The 17,265-nt window shown below is 51.9% G+C and overlaps 1 protein-coding gene across 1 annotated transcript in view; it reads right to left on the bottom strand.

The window, feature by feature from the left end:
* Positions 1 to 17,265, bottom strand: part of LAMB3 (laminin subunit beta 3) — a 39,643-nt gene that overhangs the window by 6,532 nt on the left and 15,846 nt on the right. Inside the window, exons 6-18 of the mRNA XM_010365614.2 lie at positions 14,895 to 15,086; positions 13,464 to 13,527; positions 12,977 to 13,170; positions 11,158 to 11,278; positions 10,206 to 10,394; positions 8,496 to 8,651; positions 7,844 to 8,040; positions 7,329 to 7,440; positions 6,112 to 6,490; positions 4,128 to 4,288; positions 3,794 to 4,014; positions 3,307 to 3,504; positions 2,864 to 3,008 (exon numbers count right to left, since the gene is read on the bottom strand). Of these exons, the coding sequence (XP_010363916.2) occupies positions 2,864 to 3,008; positions 3,307 to 3,504; positions 3,794 to 4,014; positions 4,128 to 4,288; positions 6,112 to 6,490; positions 7,329 to 7,440; positions 7,844 to 8,040; positions 8,496 to 8,651; positions 10,206 to 10,394; positions 11,158 to 11,278; positions 12,977 to 13,170; positions 13,464 to 13,527; positions 14,895 to 15,086 (2,329 nt within the window). The remainder of the gene's footprint in view (positions 1 to 2,863; positions 3,009 to 3,306; positions 3,505 to 3,793; positions 4,015 to 4,127; positions 4,289 to 6,111; positions 6,491 to 7,328; positions 7,441 to 7,843; positions 8,041 to 8,495; positions 8,652 to 10,205; positions 10,395 to 11,157; positions 11,279 to 12,976; positions 13,171 to 13,463; positions 13,528 to 14,894; positions 15,087 to 17,265) is intronic.

Here is a 17,265-nt window from a genome sequence, read left to right as displayed (position 1 = left end):
CCACTCATCCAGATGATTTGTCCTGGGACCTGAACTCCTCCGGGGTCCCAGGCCCAGCCTCACTCTACAACTAGAGGATACTAGCTGACCACACAGGTCTCATTCCCTGCCCCATCCCATGCCAGGCAGAAGGACACTCCTGGAGGGTGGAAGCCATGTTTGTTCATTGCTGTGTCCCTTGGGGTTTGCACGCAGCATAACTGTGGTTGAGTTTCATTAAGTGAGTTTATCCCAGCAGCAAGCTTTCATAAGGACCTTCTTCATAGAGATTGTCGACCTCTCATCTAACCCAGAGTCCCACTCTCAAAGCAAGGCTTCACATGTGACTTCCCCAGAAAGCCTTCCAGGATGAGCACATCCCCACCTAGATCTGGCCCTTCCTTTACTCTGCACCACTTCAGCTGCACCCTTAGGCTCAATCTACATGACATTCAGTCACAGAGCCTTCTGGGTCTCAGGATGGGCTCAGTAAATATTTACTGCATTGAGCAAAAGCATGGGAGGAGTTGAGACTGCAAATCAAATTAAACTCAGTACCTGCCTTCATGGAGCTGGAAATCTAATGGGAGACAGGTACATGAACAAAGAAGTACAGCTTTGAGTGAGTGGAGTAAACACAGGTGCTACAGTGGCCATGGGAAGGGCCCCCAGCGCCATCTGATAGGTCCAGGGAGGCTGCCGGGAGAGTGGGATGCCTAGGAAGATTCCTAGAGGACGAACAGGAACTAGCCGGGTCAGCAGAGGTGGGAGAGGGGAGACAATCCAGAGAGAGGAAAAACATTCACAAAGGCAAGAGGCAAGAGAGTGTGTATTTGTGTGTGCATGCACACTCACAGGTGTGTATGTATGTGTGTGTCCATGCCATAACGCAATAGGGTGTGGATGACAGAGTCAGATCATTAGGGTTGAAGCCTACCTGCAGCACTGCTGAGCTGGATGCCTTTAGCCAAGTTGATTAACCTCTCTGTGCCCAGATAACTTGTGTGCAAAGTGGAAGTAATAAGAGTACTTAGTTCATGTAGTCAGGAGTAAATGATGTAATACATGCAAAGCACTTGGAACAGTGCCTGGACTCAGAACTTAATAAGCCTTAACTATTCATTTTGTCAATTCCATTTGAAGAACTGGGAAAGACGATGTTTCCTCCTCCCTCCACAGACTTTCCACTCTCCCTCCCACACCGTGACCCTACATCTGACAGCAGCCAGACCTCAGAGGCTTCTGCACCAGGACTCTGGAGACCAGAGTCCGAGCCTACAGCTACACAAAATTTTCCTGGGTTTCTCCCTGGGGCCAGGCCTCTCTCAGGCCCTGCTTTTTCTCTCTGACCCTGGACTCATCATAAGACTTGACCTGAGATACAAGCGTAAGAGAGATGACAAAAGGGGCCTGGCAGCTCCCTGTCTGTTCACGTGAGCCTGTTCACAGTACTCACCGGGCAGGAGAGAATTCCAACCCACCTCCCACCCCCTGAGGCCAGAGCCCTGGCTGAGATTAATGCAGGATGAGTAGCCATTCAGCCTCACTGGACTTGATTCAGGGTCAAGACTCCCTTATCCATGAGCCTAAGCCCCACACCTTGACCTCCCCCATCATCCACGTTTGTGGGGCACAATCTCCCCAGATTCCCAGGTAACAATTTCCCCAGGTGTGGGCCTCATGGCCTTATGCAAGTCATGAGACCTCAGAAGAAGTCTCCTGCCCCTCTCTGACCTGCCATCTGCACTCAGGAGGGGACTTTGGCCTATCTGGGGCAAAAACACGGTAATAGCAGCAAGAAGAGCCACTGTCATTACACCAAGCCCTAGGCTCGTATTAACTGGGCTCCCAGCCAAGCAAATTCCCTGGCAGGAATGAGAAATCTAACAATATCAACTCCTGTTCCTGAGGCACCTTTCCTTTTTCAAAACATGTTTTACATCAGTTATTTGATCCTCAGAATAAACTTGTGAAATACTACCGTCCCCCCATTTATAGAAGCAAAAGATGAGGCAAAGAGAGAAGCAGCCTGCCCAATGTCACACGAGTCTCCCGGGTCCTGTTTAGGAATCTTTCCATTGTACAGCCCTTCCTCACTCCCCAGGGCAGTGAGGAAGGGCATCTGGTTCATTTATTCATGCCACCTATGTCAGATGCCTTTCTGTGTCTGGCCTTATGTTAGGTGCTGGTGACACAGTGGTCAAAAAGACAGACAACCATCCCTGCCCTCCTGGAGTCCCCATTCTAGTGGAGTGACAATTCACTTGTCGACAACTGAATGAGGGTGAGTAGGGCAAGGAAGGTAAGACACCGAAGGGGAATGGGAGATGACAGGGGACAACCAGATCAGATGGTCAGGAAACACCTCTCTGGGGAGACGACCCAGAGGACAAGAAACAGCCCTGGAAAGAGGATTCCAGGCAGAAAAAGAGCAAATAAACATTCCTGAAGCAGGCAAGAGCCTGATATGTTCAAGGACAGCCAGTGAACAAAGCAGAGAGGAGCCCAAGGTCACTCCAAGAGATGGACAGAGGCCAGGCTCTGTAGCCACGATAGGAGTTGAGAGCTCATTCCAAGAACAAGGTGAAGCCACTGAAGGATTTTAAGCAGGAGTGAGATGTGATCTGACTTATACATTTTAAAAGAGATATTTCAGCTGTAGTGTTGAGAATGAGAATGGGTCACGAGGGAGTGGAGTGGGTGGGAAGGGCAGATGGGAGAACAAGAAGGTCATGGCCATGGTGCCAAGGAGAGGTGGAGGCCTGGAGCAGGATGTTGCAGGCCTTGGAGGAGGGAGGGAGGGCTGGCTGATGCACTGAACATGGGAATGAGGGACAGGCAGGACTGGAACAGCAGCCAAGGTGGGAGTGGAGACCAGCCTCACCTGTTAGGAAATCCCGGACCTGCTGGATGAGGAGCCGCGTGCGTCTGACATCTTCCTCCATCTGGGAGCGGCTGGTGCTCACCTGGGTCTCCAGGCGCTGGGCATTGGATTGAATCTGCGAGGCTGATTCCTCGGCTGCCCTAATCTGTTGACACACATTCTAGGTCAGAAGGGATAAGGCCCCAAGGGAACCTCTCAGCAGCTCCAGGATTCTGTGGATCATCCTCTATGCCAAGACCTACCTAGGCAGCATTTGTAACCAGTGCAGTTTCTATGTGGATGTCCAGTAAAAGAGAAAAAACTATCTTGCACTTGCTGTGGCACCTTAAGCAGGTCACTAAAATCTCTGGGCTTTAGTATAAAATGGGAACTCTGACTTGCCCGGGGGATCTATTCTGTCTGCCTCCTCTTACCTGTGCCCATCCCACCTTAGCCACACTTACCATCTGCCTGGTCTGCTGGAGCTGGGCATTGAAGCCCCGCAGCTGCTCAGCCACCTGCCCTGCCGTCCAGAAGGCCCCACCGGCCCTGGGAAGGACACCCCTGCAGTGGGAACCACAGGCTGTGCCATTGTCATGGGGACACAGCTCACCAGGGCATGATCCTGGAGTGCAAGCCATCTGCCTGGAGCTGCCACAGAGCTGTAGAGAGATGGGGCTGTCAAAGAGGCTACCCAAAGCCCCTCAATAACCAATCCCACCCCACACCTGGGAAACCAACAGCCAAACATCTCCATGACAACCAAGCACCAGAAACTGGTTTCCTTGGCAACTACTGAGCTCACAGTGAGCAACACAAGGGTCAGGATGGCTGGGGGAGTGGAGTTCTCACAGGCGCAGGTCTGCCCTAATGGGAAACAGGTGGCAGCTGTTGGTGTGTGACAAGCTGGGGTGTGGGCTCCAGGAAGTCGGATTCCATGCCCCAAGTCACCTTGTTGAAGGTGGGTGTCAGGTCAGGCAACGAAGACATCTCCAGCCTCAAGGCCACAAGCTGGGGGCTGCCGGTGCCTCCTCCTCCTCCCGCCTGCTGCGCCAGCCTCTCTGCCTCTCTCCGGCTGTCCCTGAGCTGGTCCAAAAGGCGCGAGCTGTCGGAGACCTGCTGAACAGCCTGGGCTGACTGCTCGTAGGCTGTGGTCAGCATCCGGAAGGCTCCTGTGGCAAGAAGCATGGGGAATGGAGATGGAGGGGGAACAGGAGGGAGTGGGTTGGCATGCCCACCACAGCAGTGCCCATGCCCGGGGTTATCCGGGTGGCCCTCTCCTCACCTGAAGGATCAGCACTGCTTAGTTTTTCAAACTGCTCCCTCTTCCTCTGATACATAGTGAGGAGACCATTGAAGCTTCTGTCCAGACTCTCCAGGTCTCTCGGAAGGGACAACGTCTCCTCCTCTAGGGGCAGATCCGGCTGCAGGCCCTGGAGAGCTCGCCTGAGAAGGGAGAGGAGCTTACACTAAAATATAGGAGGGAGTTGTGCCTCCCCGGAGCAGCCATTCCCTTAGAGCAACTGCTACTGAGTCAGAACAAACAGAGGCCTTGGGCAAGGGCACCAGAACAGAGAATCCACAGGCTAAGGGGGTTCCACTGGACAGAGGCTGAGCGGCCAATACAACGTTTCTCTGTCCATGCATGAGTGGAGCCACAAAACTCTCCTCCCTTGACTTCTATGACCCAACATTCCCAATTCTCCTCCCCTTCTTCCAGCTCCTGGCTTCCATGAGGAACACTGCCCTGATGCCCTCCTCCTTTGCTCTCTACAGGCTGGCTTCAGCCACCACCTGTACAGCTAGCCACCACCTGTACAGCTGCAGCTCTGAAATCTTTTCCACAGTCCACACATCCCACTCAGCTCCAGACCCCATCACTGCTGCCAGCTGGTCATCCCCTCGAAGGAGGCTTGGGGTCTACCTCCCAGGCCCTTGGCCACTGAGCTCTTGGAGAGTCCTCTCTTCCCGTGCCCTTTGTAGCTCCGCCAACCCAACCACCAGCTCCCTCCTCCAAGCCTCACATTCTCCACCTCTAGGCTTTGATCAGGCACAGAACGCCCTTCCATGGAATGCCCCTCCATGCCTGTGTTTCCAACCTACTGAACCTGGTGGACTGACTGCCCGAATCTGAGACTTAGGTCAGAAGGCACCTCTGTGAAGCCTGCCATGATACATTATAACATGTGTCACATTATAGTTTACCATTTACACATCATTCTCCCCAGTACAAGCTTCTCAAGGGCAAAGACTATGTCAAATTAATTTCAATATCCCCGATGCCTTGTGCAATGCTTGGTTCATAATAGATGCTCTAAAATTATGTAAAGAGAAAGAAAGAGAGAAAGAGAGGAAGGAAGGTAGGAAGGAAGGAAGGAAGGAAGGAAGGAAGGAAGGAAGGAAGGAAGAAGGAAGGGAGGAGGAGGGGGAGGGGAGGAGGGAGGGGAAGGCGGGGGAAGAAAAAGGAGGGGTTGGAGGGGTTTAGGGGAGGGGAGAAAGGGAGGAGTTCGAGAGGAAAAGTCTTCAAAGGAGAGGCCCAGGAAGGACTGATTTCGGAATAAAAAGGAAAAGGAATGGGAAGGGAATGGAATGCCCCTAAGGTTGGAAGGCAGTACTGGAGGTTGGTTCCCAATATTTGCTTGAGTTCCTCTGCTGGAGCCCCCAGACAGTGGCTCTAGCACATTGAGAGTCACGAAGCCTCCATTTTCATTCTTCTTAGGCTGCCTTTTCCCTCCCCGCCACTCACACACCTGGATGGCTCTGTGCACCGTCAGAAAGCCAGTGCTCAGGGAATGCCAACTAATTATAGAAGCTTCCAGAACTGAATCTCACTAAGAAGGCACCTCTGCTGGTGGGATGGGGGTGTGGGCGGGACCACTTCCATTCCAAAGCCACACGCGAGTTATTTTTAGAGCCCCTGCCTCTCGGATGCCCTCTGCCAGGGTGACTAATCCAGAGCTGACTCCCTCCCACAGGCAGCACGGGGCACTTGAAAGAATGCTGGGCTTGGGCTCCTGGGCTATGTTCTGAGTCCCAGCTCTGCCCTTCAGGGGCCATGTGGCTCTGTCACATCACCTATCTGTGCCTGTTTTCTCATCTGCAAAACCACACCAACCTCACAGGACTCTCGTAATGGTTGAAAGACAGAGCACTGTGAAAATGCCTTTAAACTGTAATGCGCTGTACAAATGTAAGGAAGGACCAGTGTGCCCCGTACAGGAACCCTGGAGCATAATTCTTCCAAATGCTTGGCAGGGAAAGGGAATTACCTGAGGGAGAGGATGGCACTGGCCACCTGAGCCACCTCCTGCTCTGTGACTGCGGCGCTGCTGAGAACTGCTCGGATCTGCTCAATCTTACTCTTTGCATCTAGGATCCGGGAGGCCAGGCCACGGTCCTCCAGCCCTGGCCCTGACCACAGGCTGGTGGTGGCATTGCGGAGGCTACCAAGGCGCAGGGCCTGCTCCCGGAGGTCTGCATCATAGGTCTGGAAGCAAGGGTGGCAGGCCACACACACCGGGTAGCGGTTGCAGTAGCCTCGCTGGCACTGGTCACAGCGGGGCCCAGTCAAGCCAGGGCGGCAGAGGCAGTGGCCCGATGCCTTGTTGCAGCCTGGGCCCTCTGTTCCCCGGAAATCACAGTCACAGGCTAGGGCCAAGAAAAATGACAGTCAGAGACGGGGGTCAGGGAGACAGAAGCAGTTATCAGGGAGAGCCCTGAAGAGCAGGTCTGACCTGAGGCTCTTTCTACATGACTTAGAATAACAGAAGTCACTGCCAGAATAAAATCCATGGTAACAGCTGCAGTGAAAGCAAATGCTTACTTAGCACCTACCATGTGCCAGGCACCATTTAAAGTCACACACACACATTAACTCATTTGATCTTCACACCACTCTCAGGATTAGCACTCTGGTTTCCTCACTTTTTCTAGATGTTCCTCTCTGAGGGACAGAGAGGTTAAGTATAGCACGCCTCTTTCTCAAAGGAAGAAACCGAGTCTAAAGAGGGGAAGCAGCTCCCTCAAAGTCACTCAGTGAGGCAGGGGCAGAGCTGGGACCAGAATCTTGTCTGCACACTCCAAGGCCTGTGCTCCTATGGTGACATCAAACTGACTCCCTGGGAAATGACACCCTTTGCCCCTCAGGACTCACTTCCTCCATCTATGAAGAATGAAGAAACAGCCTGCCATCCTTGCTGCTGCCTTGGAGATGGCTTCTGGGAAATGCTGTCTCTCAGGGAAGTGGGGAGCAAAGCAACTGGCAGGTCACGGGGACTCAGGGACAGCAGGACATAGGCCTGCCTCAGGGGCTTGGAGGCTACACCAATGGGCCAGAGTGTGTGCACTCACAGGGCTGCCCAGGCCCACACCACATGCATCAATACGGGACGTTCTGCCCTGTTGCAGACCTACACGCCCCCACCACGTGCCCAACCGCGTGCTTGGCCCCCATAGCCTCAGCGTCCGCCAGTCCTTGAGCACACACCTCGGCATCCTGTAGCTGCGTCTCCATAGGTCCGGTCTGGACACTGGCGGATGGCTGCAGCGCTGCATGTCAGGCCACCAAAGCCTTCCCGACAGGGGCACTGCCCTGTAAACTGTGTGGAGAGAGCAGCGTCAGTGGACCCTGCCTCATAGCCTCTGCCTTACCCTGGTGTCAGGGACCGTGTCCTAGATTCCTGGTCCACAGGTAGAATCCAGGGCTCGTGGCCACCTCCAGAGCTGCTGTGCCCACAAAGCAAGGGCTCCCACTCAGAGATGAGCCTTGAAGTCAAGGCCCAGCGTGGGCCCTTCAGAAGGTGTGCTGCATATGGCATCACTGACGGCCAAGAGCCACAGAGGGAGGGACATCTGGTGACTTCCCCAAAGGAGAATGGGGACAGAAGATGCCCGGTCTGACAGGGGAGAGGCCCAGAAAGGCAGCATGGAGGGGCAGCAGAAAGGCTGGTGCTCAGGACCCCTCTCCCACTGAGCGGTCCCCAGGCCACCCACACTTCGTACCTGGTTGCACTGGGGGCTGAGGGAGTTGTGTGGGTCGCAGGCACACGGTTCACAGCCCTGGCCACTGGCCAGCTTCCAGTGGTAGGGAGCGCACTGGTCACACTTGGGGCCCACCACGTTGGGCAGACACAGGCAGCGCCCACTCTCCTCGTCACACGGCATGTCCCTCCGGGACCCCAGGATGTTGCAATCACAGCCTGCAGGAGGAGAGCTGCTGAGCTCAGGCAGACGCTCCATGAAAAACTCACCCCCAGAGGACATACATCCGGGGAGGGGCCCCACCTGGGAAAAGAACTAGGCAAGGCCATTCCCTGCAGATGACATGGCTGACTCACAGTACCCCTGCGCTGTCCCACCAGTTCCAGCCACCTGGCAGCTCAGCCGCCTGCCTGCCCACCCTCCATCTGGCTGACTCAGTCCCACCTTCCAACTTGGACCTCTGCTGCCACCTGCTGGAAGCCAGTAGCACAGCAGCTGGTGCTGGGTAAGAGGCCAAGAAGTCTGGACTCCTGGCAAAGGCCTGGGCACACCCACTCTGTCTACCCTGCAGTGGGATTTCCTCTGAAGAGAGCACAGTGAGCAGGGCAAGCCATGGATCTGGTGGCCCCATGCAGCCTGCCCCATGTCGTGCTGGGCCGCGCCCCCTACTCACGGTGGCAGCCCTGCGGGTTGGCGTAGGTGAGTCCAGTGAAGCCCGGCTTGCATAGGTCACAGCGCTCTCCCTGCACATGCTCCTTGCACACACACTGCCCGGTCACTGGGTCACAGGGAGCCCCTGGCACTGCCCCATCCGGATCACACTCGCAGGCTGAGAGACAGCAGCAGTCACCGCAGTAGGAACAAAGAAAAGTAGAGTTCAGAGCAGATTCCAGGAGCCAGGCTGCCTAGTTCAAATCCTTGTTCCACCACTGGCTTTCAATTTCATAGCCTTAGTCAAGTTACTTAATCCCTCCGTACCTCAATTTCCTCATCTGTAAAATAAAATAATGATACACCCTTCATAGGCTTCTTATGAGAAATAAATGAGTGAATGGCCAGGCACGGTGGCTCATGCCTGTAATCCCAGCACTTTGGGAGGCCGAGACGGGTGGATCACCTGAGGTCAGGAGTTCAAGACCAACCTGACCAACATGGTGAAACCCTGTCTCTACTAAAAATACAAAATTAGCCAGGCATAGGGGTGCATGCCTGTAATCCCAGCTACCAGGAGGCTGAGGCAGAAGAATCACTTGAATCTGGGAGGTGGAGGTTGCAGTTGCAGTGAGCTGAGATTGTGCCATTGCACTCCAGCCTGGGCAACAAGAGCGAAACTCCATCTCCAAAAAAAAAAAAAAAAAAAAAAGAGAGAGAGAGGCAGAAAGAAATGGGTAAACATAAAGCAAGGGGAGCATATTGGCATATGCTAAGTACTATAGAAGGCATTTTGTTGTCATTACTTACTGAGCAACTACTCTTGCCAACCACTGAACTGGGCACTCTCACATGTTGCCTCATGGAATCTTCATGGTAATCCTGGAGATTATTATTCTCATTGTACAGAGGAGGAAACTGAGGCTCAGATATGTCAAATAACTGATTCAAGTTCATGCAAGAACCAGGGATCAAACTCAGTTCTGTCTCACTCTTCTCAGGAACAAACATCAACAGAAAGTGACTTCGGCTTTCCCCAACCCCCATTCCCTGACTTCTTTCAGACCTTTCAAACCGTAATACCCCTTCATCCAGAAAGTCTTTTCTGACTAAACCTGCCCGAATCAGATTGCTTCAGTCCAGGCGGCCCTCTCCTATATGAAGTCGCTGGCTCTTGTGGACATGTTAAGCTGCCTCTGCCTGTTGTCTCCCATTACATTCACAAACGCTCCCTGAGCATCAGTGATTTTCCAGTCAGTGTGCTAGGGCCAGAGGATGTGAGAAATAATCCTTGCCATGGAGGAGTTCTCAATGTTGGAAGAAATAGGAAATTAAATCACAAACCTCATTACAACATGGTAAAGGCGATAATATACATATGGAAAAGGTGCTTTCATCCTTCTTCTTCACGAGTGTATAGTTTATATCACCAAACTGTGTGTGTGTTCCCTGATGGCAGAAACTGTATCTTATGTTTACTTTTTTCTTTCCTATGCCCCAAATAAAGCCCATCTATTGATTGATTGTCTGCTTGATGGTCCAGAGAGGTTAAGTGACTTGCTCAGTAATACTCAGCTGAATTAAAATAATCTCCCACAAATCCTGACTCACAGTCAAGTTTTCATGCTCCATGAGGGCCTTGGTGTACCCAGAAACATGTGCTCTATTGCACCCAGAGCAGATGGGGAGTAACAGACAAATGACATTCTGGGTCTCCAGAGCCTCTACTCACGGATGCAGGTCTCCTGAATGGAAGCTCCCGGGCGCCGGTTCCGGAAATAGTGCAGCTGACACCGCTCACAGTTCTTGCCTTCGGTGTGGTCCTGGCAATTGTCACACACACCTCCATATGCCCCCTGGCTGGCGGCAAACACAGCGGGGTCAAAGTGACATGTCTCTGAGTGCCCATTGCAGTCGCACCCTGGAAAAAGAGAGTCCCAGGGCTGACATCTGACCCACGCCTTTGCTGTCTACAGAGCGTGCTCCACAAAAGCTCATTGGCATCTGTAACAACTCTGCAAGATGATCAAGGCAGGGAAATGGGGCAACTGAGGCCAAGGGAGGTTTGTGTAATTTATTTAAGGTTACATGACCAATAAGAAAGCAGAGGAGAATAAGAACTGATTCTCCTGATTCCTACTGTTGGGATAAACCCAAGAACAGTGGCCACATTGGGCCAAAGCAAGAGCCCTTTGAATGCTCTATCCCCAACCCTCCCACTGCCAACATTGGTCTCCTCTTGGGTCACTGCCTGTCTCCGGGATGAGAATCTCTGCTTTCCTCATTTATGTAAACAAAGTCCCTGATTCTAGGGAGCCATTTGAATTAGGAAAAATGACAACAGAAAACCAGATATGTCCTAAACAGGGTAAAGCAACTGGAGAGGCCAGAAGAAGCAGGCTCTGGGGATACCATGAAAGTCCCATGGAATCAGAAGCATCAGCCAAGTCATGGTCCCTCCAGGCCTGGCTGAGGAGAAGGCAGGGGATGGTGGGAGGATGTCACCCAAATACTCTCTCCATCCTCACAGAGCCAGGAGAGCTTGAATTGTAACAGTGCAAATTCAGTGTAGATTTACATAAGAAAGACTGGATCCCCCTGTGTCCCAGGTGAGGTCACTGAGGCCTAGAGGGGCCAGCACTTGACCCACACCCTACAGGGAAGGGGTGATCCAAAGCTCCTACTTTGGCATTCATGGGTGTCCTGGCCCTCTGCAGGTCTCCAGGGCCGGTTGTTGTAGAAGGGCGCACAGTGTTCACAATTTGGGCCGGCAGTGTTGTGCTGGCAGACGCAGACATCATGGACCTGGGAGGGGGACCATCAGCCATCAGGAGTAATCAACAAAGAAGGGCCCCAGGGCCTTCTTTGTACCTGCCCTCTGTGTACCACTCAGGTCTGGCTCAGACACCAACCCTTCCAGGACGCTTCCTCTGAGTGCCGCAGACTTCACCTAGCTCCTGTGAAACTGTCTGCCATTGTTCCGCACATATGAGCACACGTGTGTGTGTGCACGTGCTTGTGCCCGCACTGCTCCCCTAGTGAGGTTTTTGCAAGCTCACTCCTTGCACTTGGACACCCCCGTGACACCTAGTCAGAGGCAGCGCTTGGAAGGTGCTCAGAAACCCTTGGCAAACTGTGGGATCCAGAAGCTGGTGGGGCCCTCTGGAGATTTATATTCCAACAATCTATGACTACAGTTGTTTGGCTAATGGAACTGTTGTGATGAACTGTCACTAGACTCATTAAGGTATAAAAATAGAACAGCTATTGTGTGCTAATTGCCTTCCAAATTAAGCCCAACACCTTCAGCCTGGCACTCAAGGACCTGTATCATGTTAGTTGCATTCTCAGCTCCCATGCCCTGCTGACAGCACAGCAAGCTGAACTTCTAGCTGCTCCCTCTGCAAGCCCTACTTTCTCCACCTTTTGGCCTTTAGCAATGGTTTTGCTTCTACCTAGAATTCTCTTCTCTCTGTATTCATTCACAAAATCCTGCCAGCTAGGCTTCAGCTAGAATGGCACCTCTCTCATAAGGACTCCCTGGTCCCTCTAATTCCATAGATCTCAACTCTGGCTGCACCTCAGTGTCACCTGGGGAGCATTTTTTAAAATGCCAAGGTCCAGATCCAATTCAGTCTGAATCTCAAGGATGAGGCCCAGGCAGTGGCACCTTTTAAAAGTGGTGATTCCACTGCACAGCCAGATTTGAGGACCACTAGGGCTGGGTGGCTCCCTCCCTCCCTGTCATTTCATAGCATATTGTATTCCCTCTGTGTCACTCAGCCTTGGGTTCTAGGAGTATGTCTCATGGGCCCTGACAGATGACACACTCCCTGAACTGGGCTCCCTCTGCACACCTCTGCAGCCTGGAGCAGAAGTTGGCCCAGAAGTGGAAAGAAGAATGCCAGCTGAGGCTTGTGCCACCTCTATTTCCCTCCCAGGCCATCTTACATGATTTCCTCCTATCCCCCTATCACTAGGACAGCTGTCACACTCCCATGTTGGGTCCCTCCGCTTCTTTGCTTAAGGTTCTCTCTTCTATACCTGTGGTTCTCAAGTTTGGTTTCACAGCAAAATTCCCTGGGAGGGGAGGGCTTGTTAAACTGGAACTTCTCAACTCCCATCCCTGCTGAAGTCAATCTGCCTGGTCTAGGGTAGACGTAGCATCTGTATTAAACATTGGTCTCTCACCCTGCTCCCATATCTCACCACTAGATGAGACTTTAAAATCCCTAAACCAGTGGCTGTCAGACCTGGCAGTACATTCGAGTCACCTGGGAGCTTTAAAGACCAATCATAAAATTAGAATATCATAGGGATTCTATCTAAACGATTCTGATTTTTGGAACGAAAACCACTTAGATTTTTTGTTGTTGCTGCTGAAGTATTAAGTACCCAAGTTTTAGATTTAGTGCCCTTCCTGCTTTACAGGAGCCCCAAGAATGTCCGTAGTCTGCCCTGGTCCTGCCCCCTTCCACTCCCCTTCCCACCCTAGGCTGTCACCTGCACGGCGGTGGAGGGGCCAGCAGAGGCCCCAGGCTTGGGGGCGCAGCGATCAGCATGGCCGTGACAGAAGCAGCTCCCCTGCAGACGGAGCTGAGACACGGCATAGTAGGCGCTGGGAGGGTGGTAGCCCCTTTGGGGCACTGGGGCCAGCCTGGTGAAGTTGACTCTCAAGTTTGTGATCTCCCCCAGCTCTGAGAGGACCAAACAGCAAGGAGGGAGGGGTTGGAGAATGGAAAATAAAGAAAGGAAGTTAGAGGTACATAGAGTCTCCTTCATATGTGATACCATGGGCCATCCTCTCCAGACCTCAACCATCCCATAGCATCCCACAGACAATGTCCCTATTGGGCAAGCAGGGCAAGTATTAAATCCCCAACCACGTTGACAAAAACATGAAAAACCAGGAAATTTCCATGACCTAGGTTCCAACTCTGTTTCCTTTCCCACTCATATTTCCATGGACAAGAGGAGGGGCCACACTGACCTTGAATTTTTTTACTTTGAGTTGCTGGAATCCCAGATGCTAAATCCATAAGGTTAAGTTGGACCTACAGAGGGAAGGGAAAGAGAAGCACTTAAGAAGAGACAAATAGTGTGCCTCGAGCTCAGAAGAAACCTTCCTTTCCATTATATGCCTCACATTTGAAGTCCTTGTTACCTGGAACCTGAGACAGACCATGGCTATGAGGTTGTCAGCTGCTCTGGGGGAGCAAGATGATCACTGGGCCATAAATGTGTGTGTGTGTGTGTGTGTGTGTGTGTGTGTGTGTGTGTGTGTACCCCCCTCCCCCGCAGTTGAAAATATAAGTATCCTAAGAATTTCTTGAGTTCCCTGGGTCAAAAAGTGTGGTAAGATGTATCATCTACATATGAGGGTTTAGGAGATACTAATTTTCTCATGACTCAGGATGAGTGAGAAATCTAAAATCTGAGGATGCATGAATGTGGGTGACCACAGCACTCTGGACAATCCCAATTTCAACTGTGCTTTTGATTTAAAAAAAAAAAAAAAAAAAAAAAACCATTCATCATCTACATATCCCAGGAAGAGTTTTCACATCAGCCCTCCACAAGTTAGGAAACAGTCCTGCGTTCTGATCTGCTGTGTGAAGAATGTGGTTAACATAGATTTGGGTAAGGGTATAACCAAGGAGGAACTGCTAAACCCCAAGGAAGAGATGCATGGCCCACAAAGAGGGCCCCACTCTGAGCGTTGGTCCACATGAGAGCAGCTCTGAGGGCTCACTTGTGTCTCGGCCAGGGAAAGGAGAAGAGAAACTACAGCCTCCTCTGCCAGGGGATGGGGAAAAGCAGTTATGAAAGAATTTGATCATGTCGGGAGGACTTAAGGAGAAACATTCTGAGTGTTTCTTCAGGCAGGTTCTTATTTCTAGCTCAGGGTTTAAGCTCAGGAGAATTCGGGCTCTGGGTTATACCAGAATTCCCTCCAAGGGCTAAGACTGGGTTAGATGGATGGAATAAACTGAAAATGTTTATTTTTGTGTTAAACCCTACCAAGGTGAAATGAAATTTGTGTAATTTGCTCTTGCATCTAACTAGCCATCCCAAAATCCTCACACCAAAGTAGGGTCGATTTCATCTTCCCACTAGAGGGATGAGACAATGAGACACGGGGGAGGGGGCTGTGGAAGAGGGCAGGGGTGAATAAGAGAGCAGGGGTGAGTAATGTGGTGGCCCCAAGGTCTTTCTGAAATATCCATCCTCAGAAAGAGTATAAGCAACAAATGTTTTGAGGGTGGCCACAGGGGTCATTACCGGGGGGAATTCAGGAAAGTCAGCAAGGGGAGCTGGCAAGGATGTTTCCATTCCTTCTCAAGAGTCCGTGTGGCTGTGTGAACAGTGGGACATCAGGGACTTCTCCCCAGGCCTAGTTTTCAGGATTCCCTCTACCTACCTTCCCCCCATTTAGGCGTGCATTAGGCCTCTGGGGCAGGAACTGGCACCGAACATCCTGCCAGCTCTGAGGCCGGCCCTGGCGGACCCGAGGGAAGGTGGAGGTGCAGTCAGCAGCCAGGTACTGGTACACTCGCCAGGTGTTACCGAAGTCTGAGGAGCGCTCAATCAGCATGCCGGCGGGCATGGGCCCCTGCGGAGACAGCGGCAGTGTGCAGAGAGGAGGCGCTGGGGCTGTGCCCCATGGAGACACAAGCAGAGTGACAGGCTCCTCCAGTGAACTGGGGAGAAAGGGAGCCCAGCGGGAGCAAGTGGGCTCAGGAGCGTCCAGGTCCAAATCTCCTGGCATACCACAGGCCACAGAAGTTTCTCCCCAGGATCTGCCTTCCAGAAGGAGTGATCCCTAGCTCAGCTTACCAGGCTTTCAGGCTAGACGTTCCCCTGCTCCTACACTTCCCACAGCTCACCGTTTTCTCTTTCTCTCTCTCTCCCCTCCTGGAGCTCATGTCCAGCCTCCTCTGTCCTGGCCCTCCAAACCACGTTCCCCACTCACCAGAGAGCTCTTCCTGGGTGATTATCTGATCTTTGAGAGTTTCAATCAGTCTGCATTGATCTCATGATATAATCTGAGCACCTTAGCATGACATATTGAGTCCCTGCTCCTTCCTACAAAATGATTTCATCCATTTTGGGTGGCTTTAAATGTGGTCTTTATGCTGACAGCTCCCAGCTTGAACAACTTCCTGGAACTGCAGGTCTATAAACTCAGCTTCCAAAGCAGATACTGAACCAGGCGCAGGCCTGTCTCTCCAGCTTCAGGGTTCCCTCCTGCCTGATCTCCCTAGTAAGCTTCATCTGATTTCCCCTTTCTCCACGTTCACTCTTACTCAGTCATATCTTCTTTTTTCTTTTTTCTTTTTGAGACAGAGTCTCACTCCATCACTCAGGCTGGAGTGCAGTGGTGCAATCTCGGCTCACTGCAACCTCCACCTCCCGGGTTCCAGCGATTCTCCTGTCTCAGCCTCCTGAGTAGCTGGAATTACAGGTGTACACCTCCATGCCCTGCTAATTTTTGTATTTTTAGTAGAGACAGGGTTTCGTTATGTTGGCCAGGCTGGTCTCGAACTCCTGACCTCAAGTGATCCACCCGCCTCGGCCTCCCAAAGTGCTGAGATTACAGGTGTGACCCACCATGCCGAGCTAATCTTCATATTTTTAGCAGAGACAGGGTTTTGCCATGTTGGCCAGGCTGGCCATCTTCTTAAAACATAAAATGGGCCTTGTCAATCCTCTGCTAAAAATCCTCCAATACTATTCTGGAATGAAAGCTGAACTTCTGACTATGAGTGAAGAGGCCCCAGGCTCCCCGGGCCCTGCCTCCTCTCAGGCCACCTCCTCTCTTCAAGCCCCAAACCAAGCTCAGTCCCTCCTCAGAGCCTTTGTCCAGTCTTCCTACTTGGGATGCTCCTCCTGCTGGTAGGTTCCCTCTCATCTTTTGTTCTCAGCTTAAATGTCATTTCCTGGTACAGATCTTTTGATACCTGACTGAAGTGTGTTCTCCTACTCATGGCTGGCCCACCCCACCCTGCCCCATTATTTTCTATTTCAGCATCTTGTTTCCTTCAGAAACGTCACCACGATGTCCAATTATTTACTTGTTGTTTTCTTGCTTTTTATTCTTTTCCCATGAGACCAGGATTTCTCAACCATTCTCACTGTTTAAGCACTGAGTTGGGGAAATCTTAGTCCTAGGAGCTGTCCTGTGCACTGCAGCCTGGTGAACAGCATCCCTGATTTCTACCCACCAGATATCATTACATACCCGTAGTTACAACAACCAAAAATGTCTCCAGAAATTGTCAGCTATCCTCTGCGGGAGAGGGGAGGGCAGAATAGTGCCCCTGGTTGAGACTCAGTATACCAGGCTGTAGCCCCTATTGTCTGTGGTTCACAGGTGGACCCCCAACATCCAGCACATCGGTGTTTAGCACACATTTGTTGAATGAATGGTGAATCTTCAGTCTGCTCCCCTCCCTCTGTGTATACCTGGAAACTCATCTCGCAGCAGTCTTCAGCCCTCCACATCCCCACCTCTTGCCACCAAGCACATTTTACCCTCCAGGCCCTGTGTGCATTCCCTTGCCCCCATCCCCAATCATATACCTCACCTTCTTGCCGCCTGCCTCCTGGTCTTTGTGTTTATGGTTCTGTTTGCTTGGAATAAACATTGCCCTTCACCTGGCCATTACTGTTCCATGAAAGTTCATCTTCCCCTGGGTGTACTCCCTGACAAGCCCTCCCAAGACAGACCATGTGAGAGGCCCGTCCTGGGCTCCCAGCACCTCTTCTTACCAATATTGTGCACACATTGC

This window comes from Rhinopithecus roxellana, chromosome 8 (genome assembly GCF_007565055.1).
Source record: "Rhinopithecus roxellana isolate Shanxi Qingling chromosome 8, ASM756505v1, whole genome shotgun sequence".
Taxonomy (NCBI): domain Eukaryota; kingdom Metazoa; phylum Chordata; class Mammalia; order Primates; family Cercopithecidae; genus Rhinopithecus; species Rhinopithecus roxellana.
Note: the sequence above shows the minus strand (reverse complement) of the source record. Positions and strands in the feature narration are given on the sequence as shown.